The sequence below is a fragment of the Myripristis murdjan genome, chromosome 18 (genome assembly GCF_902150065.1).
Source record: "Myripristis murdjan chromosome 18, fMyrMur1.1, whole genome shotgun sequence".
NCBI lineage: Eukaryota > Metazoa > Chordata > Actinopteri > Holocentriformes > Holocentridae > Myripristis > Myripristis murdjan.
Genome location: NC_043997.1, coordinates 1,541,128 through 1,555,932, shown reverse-complemented (window position 1 = coordinate 1,555,932; position 14,805 = coordinate 1,541,128). Strand labels below are relative to the sequence as shown.

The 14,805-nt window shown below is 45.6% G+C and overlaps 1 protein-coding gene across 4 annotated transcripts; it reads left to right on the top strand.

The window, feature by feature from the left end:
• On the top strand, positions 1-5,846 carry LOC115376721 (selection and upkeep of intraepithelial T-cells protein 7-like). 4 transcript variants are annotated; one of them, XM_030076491.1, is made up of 4 exons: positions 1-129; positions 1,456-1,827; positions 4,765-4,832; positions 5,072-5,846. In XM_030076491.1, the coding sequence occupies exons 1-4, from the start codon at positions 30-32 to the stop codon at positions 5,090-5,092; spliced, it is 561 nt and encodes a 186-aa protein (XP_029932351.1). In that variant the 5' UTR covers positions 1-29; the 3' UTR covers positions 5,093-5,846. The 4 variants fall into 4 exon arrangements, with proteins under 4 accessions (XP_029932351.1, XP_029932349.1, XP_029932352.1 ...); XM_030076489.1 differs by having other exon boundaries at positions 4,765-5,846; XM_030076492.1 differs by lacking the exons at positions 4,765-4,832; positions 5,072-5,846 and adding an exon at positions 4,129-4,726.
• Positions 5,847-14,805: the final 8,959 nt, after the last annotated feature.

Sequence of the window (14,805 nt, the reverse complement as noted above, 5' to 3'; positions counted from 1 at the left end):
CCCACACTCAGAGGCAGATCTCCGCTCTCATGGCTTCTCTCAGGTCTGCGTCCCTCCTGGCTCTGAGCTCCCTGATCTGTCACCTGGCTGCTTCCTGTAAAGAGAAGAGAAGAGATGAGAGAGAAGAAGGTGTGTCCAAACTTTTGACTGGTAGTGTATATATAGATAGATAGATATAGATAATATAGATACAGATATATATGAGAAAAACAATAAAACTGTGCACAGCGTCGAGAGTCTGACGACAGGATGATTATTCTCAGAGGGTTTATGTTCACAGGTCAGCACAGAGGAGAGTTCAGCTGCAGGTTTTACTGTACAGACTGTAGATATGATGGATGTTCTCTGCACTTACAAATGACTTGTGCTTATTAGTGAACGGGGCTGATGTTCAAACTGATGAGCCGACGGCTTCTGACCCAGAAAGCAAAAATGCATTGAATCAACATTGAGATATGGTCATGGCTTAAGATTGAATCAACGTTGATGTCAGACGATCAACATTGAAATAATGTTGAATTTTCAATCAATCCGAACATTGAATCAATATTGATTCATCTATAAATGCATTGAAATTACATTGATTCTACATTGCAACAATGTTATTATTAAAGGACCATTACATCACTTTTCAACCTTCATCTGTAGGTTTTAAATACGCCTCATTCAAGCCCAAAATAATCACTTTACTCTTCATTCATCTTCTAAACCGCTTATCCTCACTAGGGTCGCGGGGGGGGCTTGAGCCTATCCCAGCGCTCATAGGGCGAAGGCAGTGAAACACCCTGGACAGGTCGCCAGTCCATCGCAGAGCAGACAGACAAACACTGACATCCACACACAGTCACACCTAGGGGCAATTTAGCTTCTCCAATTCACCTGACCTGCATGTCTTTGGACGGTGGGAGGAAACCCACGCAGACACGGGGAGAACATGCAAACTCCACACAGAAAGGACCTTGGGTGGGAATCGAACCCAGGACACTGTGAGGCGACAGTGCTAACCACTGCACCACCGTGCCGCCCCACTTTACTCTTTTGGGTCTCCTGCAGTCTCAGGAGAGAGCAGGTCTCGCGAGCTTCCCACGGCACGCCTACCCCTGCGGGGGTGGGGGGCGGGGGCACAGACGCACAGCATACCATACATTGAAACCATGTCTATTTAATGTTGACATTTCAACATTGAAAAACCAGCATCTATACAATGCTGATTCAACAACATTTTTTCAAATGTTGAAATGGTAGCTGTAATTAAACATTGAATCAACATAGATTTATCAACCTCAACCAAAAATAACCAATTTGACCAAAATTCAACGTTGAATCACTGTATTTTGCTATCTGGGGAGCGTTTGGGGATCGATTTGAAGTCTGAACTGACAAAAACTGGAATATTTATGAAGGTCTGTGTTGTTAACTTTTCTGTTCTGGGTTTGTTTTTCCATCGTCCTTTAGCCCCAAACCTGAACCAGAACCTGAAAGCTCGACCTGGACACAATATCACTCTGAGCTGTCAGGCTCCTGATGGTGTCGACATCACAGTGGCAGAGTGGAGACGAACTGACCTGAAGGAACTAGAACCTGTTTTCCTTTATCGAGACGGACACATTGACTCAGAGAACCAGCATCCATCTTTTAAGAATCGGGTGGAGCTGATAGATGGAGAGATGAAGAACGGCAACCTGTCTGTGATTCTGAAGAACGTGACTGAATACGACAACGGAACATACGAGTGTCGCATTAAAGCTGCTGGGGCCAAACGCATGAAGAGAGCCATTATTAAAACCAAGCCCATCAGCACCATCCAGCTGGAGGTTGTAGATCCAGGTGAGTTTACAGTTTTTTTCAATCGCTTTTTCGAGTAAAATGAAACTGGGATCCACTTTGTCGTCATCTTCACCTCCAAACCACAGCAGAAGTTTTCTTTTGCAAATGTGTTCATGCCTTTTCATTGGATTCACACATTTTTCACTCTTTTGCACAACACTTCTCACATGTGTCATTTCCATGGTAAATGGCCTTAAGCCTCAGAGGCGCCACACCTGGCATTTGTGTGTATAAAACATGATTATTATGGCAGTTTTAATGCTTCACTGCTTCACTGGGATTAAACTGGGATGGAGATGTGGATTTGAGCTCCTGTACGTTCTTCTCATTTTAGGTGACCTTGTGTGCGAGTGTGTGTTTGTGCTCTTTAACAGCGTCTGCATGAGCGAACTCAGAGGACAGACTTTGTTTTCCATGAGATAAAACTGATAATATTAATGTTTGAAAACTGCAGCCAGACAAGTTCAGCCACACCCGCAATGATTGAGATCATAACTTTCCCACTCTAACTTCATCAAACTTGGCCTCGGCTCAAAAATTCTGTTCTGTTTACTGGCCTTGTGCCCGTTTGCCTGTCACCACATCAACGTCCTCAGATTCTTTCAGTTTGAACCAGACGATTCTTCTTTACAGTTTTGTTCAATTGCTTTTTCCAGTATAATGAAACTCCACCTCCCCAGCAGAAGTTTTCTTTTGAAAATGTGTTCATGCCTTTTCATTGGATTCACACGATGTTTCACTTCTCACATGTGTCATTTCCATGGCCCTGACTCCATTGACTTCACTGTGGAGGTCAAAAGCAAAACATCTGCTCACAGCTGATAGAAATGAGCTGCATCTCTGTGAGATCACTAGTGCACCTGCATCACTGCCCTTTCCACCAATCACCATTCACCAATCAATCAGGATGCACCTACAAAAAAGGGGCCTATAAATTGTATTCTGTATTTTTTTCAACAAGTTTTTCTGTGTAATACTGTATGTGAATTACAGTATTTCAGTTTTTCCATCAATACAGTAAAATGTCACTTCAAAGTCTTTCTGAGTTTGGATGCAGTTCTTTACTGTAAGTTCACATTTGAATGTGCAGCTCACAGGAGAACCTTGTTCAAACTGACAGCTGTATTTTGTATTCTGCTGTCAGCTGTGTTACAGTACAGTAGAGCTGACTGAAGGAATCTGCTCATTTGGGCACAAGTTGAGTTGTTTGAGGGAAATATTGACCTTTGCTACTTGCTTTACAATATGTGACGATGGAAATTGTCAAAAAAAAAAAAAAAAAAAATGACTGCAATACAAACAGGAAAAAGTAAGGTTGAACCTGCTCAGACTGAAAAGGGTGTGTTGCATTTTGGAGTTGAGTATGAAGTGAGTGAGTGGATTAGTTGTATTGGGCGGTGACAAAATGTGCTTTTGCTGCATGTTTGAAATGTTTTGTCATGGTGAGAGCCTTTTGCAAACAAAATGGGCTCTAGTTTCGCAGACCTGGCGAGGCGGGGGCGTAGCGCAGATGCGCTTCGCCAACCGGGTGTGGCCAGGCGGATTTTCCAAGTTTGGCACGCCGTGCTCGGTGGCGCAAGTACTCCGCCGTCCCTCCTACCGGCGGAGGGGAGGAGAGAAGGCATGGAGTGGGTTTGACACAGCCGATTCACATGTAACCAATCAAATGAGCCCCTGTCCTTGCCTTTAAAATGCGCTGCGTGAAGGCGTAATGAAAGTTTACACAGCTGACATGGAGGTCTATTGCCGCGGGCGGAGCGGAGCTCAGGAGACAGGCGCGGAGCGGAGACCGGCGAGCAGTGCGGACACGTCACCAAAACCTCACAGGCAGGCTTCTGGAATGTCAGGCACATGAACGATGCAATAAATACCGAAAAAAACACTATTCAATGCTACGATCACAATCAGCACATACATATATCTCCATATCAACTGTCCCGTCACAGCTGATGTCAGATCAAAGGAGATTGGCACCGTTTATGCTGATTGTGAGGTTTTGGTGATGTGCGCCAGCCAGCCAAACTTCCACTGTGCCGGCTCCGCTCCGCCTTGCGCTGAAAGTAGACGTGGTTTCAGATGGCGAGCTTTTGGCGCACCTCAGCGAAGCCTTTTGGCACGAAACTGTCTCTGACGCTTCGCCGGACGCTTCGCCGGTCGAAACTAGCTCTGCGCGGGGTTCGCCTCACTGCGCCACCCCGCGCTGCTCCGGGAAACTAGAGCCCAGAGTGTTATTTTGGGAAGAGCGCCTCTCATTAGGCCTATGGATTTACTGTTTTGATACCAGCGTTTCTGAGTTGACAGAGGAGGTCAAGCCACTGAACACAGGACAGTGGAATATACGAGTGTCACTTTAGAGCTGCTGGTGAAGGACTAACAGAGAGAGAAATTGATGCTCCAATCTGCATCATCAGGCTGGAGGTTGTAGGTCCAGGTGAGTTTAACTGGTACAGGATGACATCTGACCTGAGGTCTGTTTTATTTCATGTTGGAGGTGGATTCTGAACAGACACAGGACAGAAATATGAGAGCTTGACTTTATACTTTGATCATGATTTCATAGCACTACAGTAGATAATGACTGATGTGAGCAGCAGGAATCATTAATTCTGTTTCCTTCCTTATTGTTAAATCTATATTTTTAAATGTATAAAGTGAGCTCCATTTTTCAAAAGGCCTTGTCCCAGCTGTTCCACAAGTGAAGCCCTTCACAGATGGACATGTTGTCTTGAACATGTGTCCTAACCCTTGTTGGTACCAAACATGTTCCCCTCAGTTCAGTCAGTGAGAGTCAGGAGAGAAAACTGACATGTTTCCAGACAAACTCCCACATGAGTCTGATGAGGAGGACATGCAGCCTTTTCCTCTGACCCTCATCTGTTTACTCACCAACCTGACTTTGTCTTTGTCTCTGTCTTTGTCTTTGATTTTTTGTTTCAGACCCTGTGAATGACTGTGACCGTGATGAAGCCGCTAGGAGTAGTCAAGCTGCAGCAGCTGTGGTTCCTGTACTTATTCTGGTTCTTTCTGCTGTGGCTGTTCTGTTGTGCAGAAAACAAAAAGCAAGTGTAGAACACAGGAAGTAGAACAGGGAGATTGCAGGAGCTCCTCAGCTGAAAGCAGAGGAGTGTGTCAGGAGTGTGTTAGGAGTGTGTTGTAGTTCTGGATCAAGACGCTGCCTCAGCTGCACTTAGAGTTCTCATAGCTGAACCCAGGTCTCCTCACATAGAAGTCCTGTGCCTTACAGATGTACCATCCTCCCAGCTGACGTGCTGCTGCAGCTGTTTTTCTCTTCACATCATGTCTGCTCCCCGAGGTGTGAGGGCAGCAGCAGTGAAACACTGAATCTGTGCTGTGTGGCCACTCCCCCGTGGCTGCACACAGACTTTGGAAATGGGTTTAAGAAGGAGCCACAGTTTCACTGTTGGCCTGCCAGACCATCTCCACTTCTTTGGCTGAATCGAGCGAGAACGTCTGCAAAAGGTGATCGACAGCTGGTTCAGTTTTGACTGACAGAGGGTTGTGAGCCTCTGATTGGTCAGATTAACTAATGACTGATGGTTACCCCACCCTCCGGTCTGCAGAGATACCTTTCTTGACTGGCTCGTCGTTTGCAGGCTGATGGCTTGGCTCGTCCTTAGCCTCCAAGCCTGGCAGTGAGTCCCTCCCTGCTCCATAACTGAAGTCCCGGCTCTGTTAGTGCCAAACAAATGCACACCGTCACGGTCTCAGTTAGGCCTGCCTCTTATTGGCTGGAGAAAAAGCCGTGTAGCCACTGACTTTGGAAAACCACTCGCCCCCAAAAGAGCCAAAAGCTACACAGAGCAGACTGTAAAGATATGTAGGACATTACAAAATAATCCCTCATCCATCATTTCTTCATTTGTTTTGCTTGGTTTAATGCCTGTTTTTAGTGTTTGTTCTCCCTCGTCCTGTTGCTTCTGTATTGATCCATTCTCCCCAGCAGGGGGCAGCTAGAGTTCTCATATTCTGCCCGACCCGACCCGACCCGACCCGACATTTTCGGGTCGGGTCGGGCCTAAAATTTACGTGAATTGGGCGGGTTGGGTCGGGCTTCGGGTTCTGTTGGGGATTTTTTTTTTTTTTAATAAAAAAATAGAATTATGTGTTGTGTTATTGATTATGACGTTTCATTTTTATGTGACTGGTGGAGAGAGTGAGAGACTGGATTGGATTTGGAGGCTAAACTTTCAGTGACAGACAGACAACCAGCTGTGCGAGTGCAGCGCAAACAAGTGAGAGAGAGTTGCAGCAGCATCCCGCTGTGCTGGCAGACTCGGCAGCAGGGACGCTTTCTGCTATGGGCAGTGCAACTGGGGGCGCACGGGAAAAAAAAAATCGCCAGTTTTCTAGACTACCGTATTGACCCGCACATGCCGCGGGACCATCAGTCGGCATCAGGCGGGCCAGCCGCGGCACCGTCTGATACCGCGCCCACCCGTCAGGTCTGCCGGATCTGACAGGTGAGCTGCCTCATGCTGGCCGGTGCCGCGGCCGGCCCGCCTGATACCAACTGATGGTGCCCCGGTGCCGCGGCCGACCGGCTCTGCTAAATAATGGCGAATTTGGCGTTTTTTTTTTTTTTTTTTTCGGGCTTTATCGGGCTGTCGGGCCTAAAGTTCGGCTAATTAGTCAGGTCGGGTCGGGCCTCGGGCTGGCCCAGTCCGGCCCGGGTCGGGTCGGGTCTTAATTTTCAGGCCCGATGAGAACTCTAGCTGCACTGTAGCTGTGGCTGGGTGAAGAGACACGCTGAGTCACACACTAAAAACTGCTGGGTTAAAAAATAACCCAACTATAACCCAGTGCCTGAGTCAGTATAGGACAGAACACACGTTGGATCATTTTAACCCATGTGCTGGGTTGTTCATTTGACCCAATGTACTGATTGGAATTAACTACATCACTGGGTTAAATACAGGGCCCTATCTTGCGCCAGACTCCCTAAACCCGCTATTTGCGGATTTAGGATTTAGGAAGAGGCGTTCCCCCGTAAAAGTTGCTATCTTGTGCACCTCCCGCTATCCGCAAAACACCTGCGCTACCCGCTATATTATGTATAGGTGTGTTTTGGGCGTTACGCTAGTTACACCAATCAGTGTGCCAGGTGCCATTGCCTTTAAGGGCAGGATGCGCTATCCTAAATCCTAAATCCTAAACCCGCGATGGAGAGAGGGAGGTAGATTTTCTCAGGGCTTCTACTGAGGCTAAAGCAAGGTGGCTTTATATACATATTATATATTATATTATAGGCGAGTTAATTCGGGAGGTGGAGCCACATGTGTCCAAGTGGACGTGTCACAAGGTTGTACTGATTGAGTAAAATCCCCGGGTCACACCACACACACACAAGAGGCAGAGGTGGAACTATGTGTAAACTAATTTATTGACGGGGTAGATTGGGCAAATAAAATATTAAAAATAAAAATATAGCACAGCTGCTGGCTTATGATGAAACAATAAAACGTGCTGGCGTAAGTGTCCAATTAAAACAGTCTTTCCTCTAAACAGTCTATATGAGTAATATACTCAGTCCATTCCGGCGGCGTCCCGGTATCAGTCCGACTGTGTGCTTGGCGAGGCTCCGTCGGGGCGCGCATTGAAGCCGCCTCTCCGCTCTCCTAACAGCACACACTTTAGGGATAGCGGATAGCGGGTGGTCAGGACCACCCGCTATCCGCTATCCCTAAAGTGTGTGCGCAAGATAGCAACTTTAGGGATAGCGCATGAAACACACCCACTGACACACCTCCAGGCGCAAAAGACGGAGTCGGCATAACGGATAGCGGGTAGCGGGTGGCGCAAGATACCGTTTAGGGATAGTGGAAGTTCCTAAATCCGCAATTTGCGGGTAGCGGGTAGTGGCAGCGGATAGCGGGTGGCACAAGATAGGGCCCACAATCTATACACTGGGTTATTCATTTGACCCAAGCTAGAAATTGAAATTAACTATATTGGTGGGTTCAGGGCGGAGCATCGCGTTTTCAGGCAGTAAGTCGAAATGGTCGAATCGATCCCAGTCTCTCCTAATATAAATATAGGTAAAATATAGCGATGAAATATATGTTTACATACCATGTGTTTGAAGATGGTGATAAAAAAGATGGTTCCAGAAAGATTCAGAAGCAGGAAAATGAATAAAGCAACCTCTGGGTTAAAAATAACCCAGGCAGGTGTTCAACTGCAATTGAAGCCCCAATAACCCCTTTGACCCAGCATGAACAACCCATCAGTGTGTTTACAGTACCCAAATAACCCAGAATTATGACCCAGCAAAATCAACCCAGCAATGTGGTTATAGAAATAACCCAGCACTTTTAAGAGTGCATGATGTGATAATGACTTCTGACTCTGTGTTCATCTGAACTTCCAGCTGCAGCTTCTCTGCTTCATTCCTCTGCTTTGAACAGACTTTATTGACACCGTCTACCTGGACAGGTGTGAGCTGACCAGGTGATACTTCAGGTTTGAAATCTGTCCTCACTTCCTCTTTTCTTCTGGCTTTAAGTTCAACAGTGTTAAAGAACGAGGCAGATTCATCACATGAGCTTTAGTAGCACCTTCAGCTTGTTAGTGTGTGTGTAACATTTTTATTCAAGATTTTTATTTGTCACATACATGATTGTACATATACAGCAGCAATAAAGTGTAAAATAAAATAGAAAGTACAAGTTGTATCAGTGTGCAGGGGACTGTGAGCATAACAGACAGCAGGGTGTGTGTGTGTGTGTGTGTATATATAACCTGTATTCATTTTATTTGTACATGCATGTTAATAAAAGAAGATTCTTTATGAGTCATGTATAATTTATTCTATAAAGCATTTAGCAGTGTGCTGTAATGTACATGTTGATAGGCTGACCAGATGCTTACAAGCCACATTTGGGATAAGGAGCGTGTTTGTGTGGGACAATGTGGCCATTGGCACTTCAAGTACATATCATATATCATACACCAGAAAGGTTGTGTAATAATATATATATATATATATATATATATATATATATATATATATATATATATATATATATATATATATATATATTTTTTTTTTTTTTTTTTTTTTTTTTTTTTTTTGTTATAGGACTAAATAAAGGGTTCAGTTTCAAAAAATTTTAATTTTCTGCCAATTCTTTCATAGTTCAGGCTTTATTGGGTTAAAAGGCCTCACAGCAGCTCTTCTGAACCACACCAGCTACCACACACACACACACTCAGTCATGTGGAGCTGGACTTTAGGTGGCCCTCTCTCTCTCTCCCTCCCTCTGTGTGTGTGTGTGTGTGTGTGTGTGTGTGTGTGTGTGTGTATGTATCTCTCTCTATCTCTCTGTACCACACTGCGTCCAGGCTCCACTCAGTTTGATATCTCTGTTCAGCTTCAGACATTTTCTCGTCAACAGGAAGTGTTTAAACAGAGCAGCGACCCCTCCCCTGCTCACAATTGAAGGAAGGAAACTAAATTATACTGTGCAATGGAGATTTTCTGCAATTCAGAGCAAAAACCACCATCCAGCCCTTCAGTGTCTCCATCAGCCCAAACCCTAGAGTTTATTTAATTCCTCCAAAGGTTTTGATCAGCTTTAACTCAGAGAGCAGCACATACAAAGTGTTCCTCCAAAGTAAAAGCCCCCTGCCTTGTGGCTCTGTTGAAGCTGTTGTGGGCTGACACAGACGAGACTGAGCCACATGCAGTCGGCTCGCTGTGAGGAGGAACCCACCTGGAGACAAGGACATGGGAGACAACATGAAACTGGTGTGGAGTTTATGGGAGCAAACATTTTAATTCTGTCCTCACTTCCTCACTTTTTCTGGCTTTAAGTTCAACAGTTTTAAAGAACGAGGCAGATTCATCACATGAGGTTTAGTAGCACCTTCAGCTTGTAAGTGTGTGTGTGTGTGTGTGTGTGTGTGTGTGTGTGTGTGTGTGTGTGTTTATTCATTTATCATTTATTCTGTAAAGCACTTAGCAGTACGCTGTAATGCACATGTTGAACAGAAACTTGGACTTCCTTGACACTTCCTGGTTTCCAGAAAAATGTAACTGCTGCTGTCAGTCACGTTGGCAGAAAGTGTGAGGGTCTAAGGACAGAGGATGTTGTATTTCCTGTTTAAGCCCTTTGCACCAAATTTGTAACTTGTGATTCTGGGCTATATGAATAATTAAAATTTAATTTAATAAACGTGTGAATGACTGTCAGACCTGCAGGTTTCAGCTCAAATGATCACAGAACTAAAAGTCGCAGTGCAGATTTTTAGACGTTTGTTCCTCACTGCTCCTCAGTGGCCACCAGTAAAGACTGGGGCTGTACTGGGAAGCTCCCAGTCATCAGCAGGGGAAGCTGAGTGAGCTGCCTATAGATCAGCCTTCACACCGGCTGGGAGAATAACCAGGAACTGACACACCTCCAGCTAAAGATTAAAAACATAACTTTAGTGTGAATCTAAAAGTTCAACTGAGGCTGCTGATGAGTCACCTAAAAAAAACCTCAGTCATGTGATGTTTGTGTGTGTGTGTGTGTGTTTGGGTGGGTGGGTGGAGACTCACAGCCACAGGGCAGGGTTGTGTTTGCAGTTGATAAGGGGGGTTTTGAATTTTAAATGTAAGCAAAAAGGCAAAAGTCCCTTCTATGTTTTTTTCCACACACTTTACTGTGAAAGGAGCATAAAGGAGCACGTTTTATTTTATATAGATTATATGCAAGTCAGATCAAACATGTGTAATGAGGGGATACTCAGTTTTTTTTTTGTTTTTTTTTTGGTTCTTTCTTTCTAACTTTGTCCCAGGCAGTAAACAGGCTCAGACTGTCTGCAGTGACTTTGAATGTTAAACTGTGGCTGCTGAGCTGAGACAGGAGACGCTCGCTGTCCTCTCCTCAGAGACTCCAGCTCTTCTTCTGGGGAAACTGGGAGGAAACACACTGAGACACTAAGGAAACTCCCCTGAAATGAACCCTAACCCTAACCAGGGAATCCACTGCGTCCAGGCTGCACTCAGTTTGATATCTCTGTTCTGCTGCAGGCGGTTTCAACAGGAAGTGTTTAAACAGAGCAGCGGCCCCTCCCCCGCTCGAAACTGCAGGAAGGAAACTGAGTCAAACTACGCAACAGAAAGTTCCTGCAATTCAGGGCATAAAAAAACACCCAGGTCCCTGCTGCGCCTCCTAGTGGCTCAGAGGCTGTTAGCATCTGTTCCTGTCATCAGTCTGTCTCAGCCAATCAGACGGGACCCTGGAGCCAGAGGTGCCGTGTGATTGGACCGATCACACGGACCTTCACTCCAGAGACCCGCGATCCATCCAGTCCCGTCTGAAACAAGAACCGTGTTCGTTTGGAGTCAGAAAACACTTTTCCTAAACTTCACTGTCTTAACAAACCATTCCCTCACCTTCACCAGGATCCTTTCCTCACCTTCACCGGGATCCTTTCCTCACCTTCACCGGGATCCTTTCCTCACCTTCACCGAGATCCTTTCCTCACCTTCACCAGGATCCTTTCCTCACCTTCACCGGGATCCTTTCCTCACCTTCACCGGGATCCTTTCCTAACCTTCACCAAGATCCTTTCCTCACCTTCACCGAGATCCTTTCCTCACCTTCACCGGGATCCTTTCCTAACCTTCACCGGGATCCTTTCCTCACCTTCACCGGGATCCTTTCCTCACCTTCACCGGGATCCTTTCTTCACCTTCACCGGGATCCTTTCCTCACCTTCACCGGGATCCTTTCCTCACCTTCACCTGGATCCTTTCCTAACCTTCACCTGGATCCTTTCCTAACCTTCACCGAGATCCTTTCCTCACCTTCACTGGGATCCTTTCCTCACCTTCACCGGGATCCTCCTCCTAACCTTCACCAGGATCCTTTCCTCACCTTCACCTGGATCCTTTCCTCACCTTCACCAGGATCCTTTCCTCATCTTCACTGAGATCCTTTCCTAACCTTCACCAGGATCCTTTCCTCACCTTCACCTGGATCCTTTCCTCACCTTCACCAGGATCCTTTCCTCATCTTCACTGAGATCCTTTCCTAACCTTCACCAGGATCCTTTCCTCACCTAACGTTTGGCTGGTTAACACAGACTTATGCTTGGAACAGATGCTAAAAGCTTTTGACCTACTGCCTACCAATCAAAACCTGTGTGTGTGTGTGTGTGAGGTCAGATCACTAATCAGGGCTCTGATGTGACTGTATCACCACGTGGTCATGATGTCTGTTCAAAGAGCCGTGGTCTTCCTGCCTCGTGTTGTTTCAGAGGTCGTTCCTCAGAGAACATGAACATTCTTACAGAACCACGACCTCAGAAACATTCTCCCCCTGTAGATGTGTTGGTGTGTGTTTCTGCAGCGGTCAGCATGCTTCTGTGTGCAGATTATTCCTCATAATGTGGAAGCAGAAGTTTCATGTACTTTGGGTGGTAGTGCGAGTGGGAGGGGTGTGTGTGTGTGTGTGTGTGTGTGTGTGTGTGTGTGTGGCAGGGGGTGAACTTTTAACTCACGGCTTCAAAACGAGGAAGGAAGAAAAAGAAGAAGAGGAAATTGGACAAATAAAACCCTCATACACTGTAGTCCACTGTAATGGTGTCGTATATATAATGCTCATAATACTGACCTTCTTCCTGTTAAACAACTTCCTCATGTTATCTGGACGAGAGGCGGAGACATGCTGCCCCCTGCTGTCTCTGATCGGTTTATTGATCTGTGATGGGAAGCCGGATCAATACAGCAGCACTTCAACATGATCCTGCTGAGTTTAAAACCACCACATACTGAAAAAAAAAAAAAAAAAACATGAACCACAACGTGTTGCTCAGAATGAACAAAAACAACAAGTGAACTAACAGGTAGAAGGAAGCCAGACTTTTTTGAGGTTTTGAGTTTGATGTTGGTGAATCTGTGGTTGATGCAACAAAGTGCAGCCCACAGCCCAGCATTTCCATGAGTGGAAATGTTTCTATAGACTCACTGACAGTGTCTGCACTCAACAACAGGGCCATCTCACGCATGGCAAACACAATAGAACAGGACATTACTCACCCACTTAATCAGTACCTCATCCCACTGCCTTCAGGGCGGAGGTACAGGACATTACAGTGCAAAAAGGCTCGCCTTGGAAAAAGCCTGATCCCTGCAGCCATTGCTACCTTAAACAGCCGGCCACGCTGAGAGCACAAGCTTTACACACCTGTCCTGTGTTACTGTGTGGTGTGATGGGATGCTGTTGTCTAAGTTTGATGTATTGCTGTTGTGTATATATGTACAGTGTGAAAAGGAATTTCCCCTATGGGACAATAAATCTAAATCTAAATCTAATCTAAATCTAATGTCTCAGTGTAAAGTCTGAACACCCTGCCTTGACAACAGGAGAGTCATGACGCTTTACACATTTCGCCCAAACTGAACTCGGTCTGTGTTATTTTGCGACAAGGAGATAATCCCCTTGTTGGGGGTTATCCCGAACTTGGGCTGTAAATGTGGCGTCCCCGCAGACGAAGGCGTCACGTTCAGATCACAAGGTTTCAGAAAGCTGGGATTCCTCTTTGGACGTCAAACCCTCTGTTGTCCCTCTGTTTGATGCTGCCCCCCCAACACACCACCCCGTAGAAGAGGCCGCCGGACACCATCACCTGATAGAGCATCTGCAACTCTAAGCCTAACCCTAACCCAGACACTGAATGATGCCAGTCTCCTTAAGAAGTACAGCCTGCTCTGCACTCTCTGGTAGATGTAGTCAGTGTTCACCGGCCAGTCCAGCTTCTCATCCACCTGGAACCCCAAATACTTTTAGGAGGCAACATCTCAATCTCTTTGCTGCTGATGTTAACAGGCAGAGGAGACGGGCGGCACCTCCTAAAGTCCAGTACCAGCTCCTGGGTCTTGGAGGTGTTGAGCTGCAGGTGGTTCAGGTGACTCCAGGTGGTAAAGTCCTCCACAAGGGACCTGTAGAGGAGATGTAATTCTGTCCCATGCACAATCTCAGTTGAGCTCCTGTATGTTCTTCTCATTTTAGGTGACCTTGTGTGCGGGTGTGTGTTTGTGCTCTTTAACGGCGTCTGCATGAGCTGACTCAGAGGACAGACTTTGTTTTCCATGAGCTAAAACTGATAATATTAACATTTGAAAACTGCAGCCAAAGGAGGTCAGCCACACCCGCTTCGTCTTTAACGGTTGAGATCATAACTTTCCCGCTCTAACTTAATCAAACTTGGCCTCGGTTAAAAAATTCTGTTTTGACACCAGGAGGGAATGTTTTTACTGGCCTTCTGCCCATTTACTTGTAAGCACATCAACGTCTTCAGATTGTTTCAGTTTGAACCAGACGACTCTTCTTCAATTAAAGTACCGTCATTTTCACCTCACGGTATTTTGATCAGATTACAAAAACAAACCTGATCAATAATTATGATGTGCAGCTCATATCACTGAAGACTGTCCAAGTGACAGATTCAGCATCACAAACTAGAGAAATACTACACATCAGATACTTTGCTGATTCCAAATAATGCAGATTTTTGCACCTGGACCTTTGATGCTCCTGCATTTCAGAAGACAGGGAGGGTCGCCTCAATTCATAAATTAAAAGACAAGATAAGGAAAGATTATGGTTCTTATTATTATTGATGCCTGGTGCTATATAGTGTACCTGCTGAGAGAGGTCAACTGAAAAGGAAAGTAAAAGTGTTGTGATAGAAACTGGTTGAGCCTGCCAGTATTTACATGATCAACATGATAACATGATATGACTTGTTAAATATTCAAAGCTCAGGCATCCTGGAACACCCGGACATTTACAGGCTCCTCTTCCTGGCATGGAAAATACTGGAAAATTCAAACCCCAAAATGTCCTAAAAATATTAGTGAGTTCCTGTAAAAGTCCAAAGTTGGGCTGGGATCACATTTGAATCATTCCTCAGGGACATTTGGACACACTCTCACTTCTCTCATGGGAAAGGGTTCATCTTTGAAGG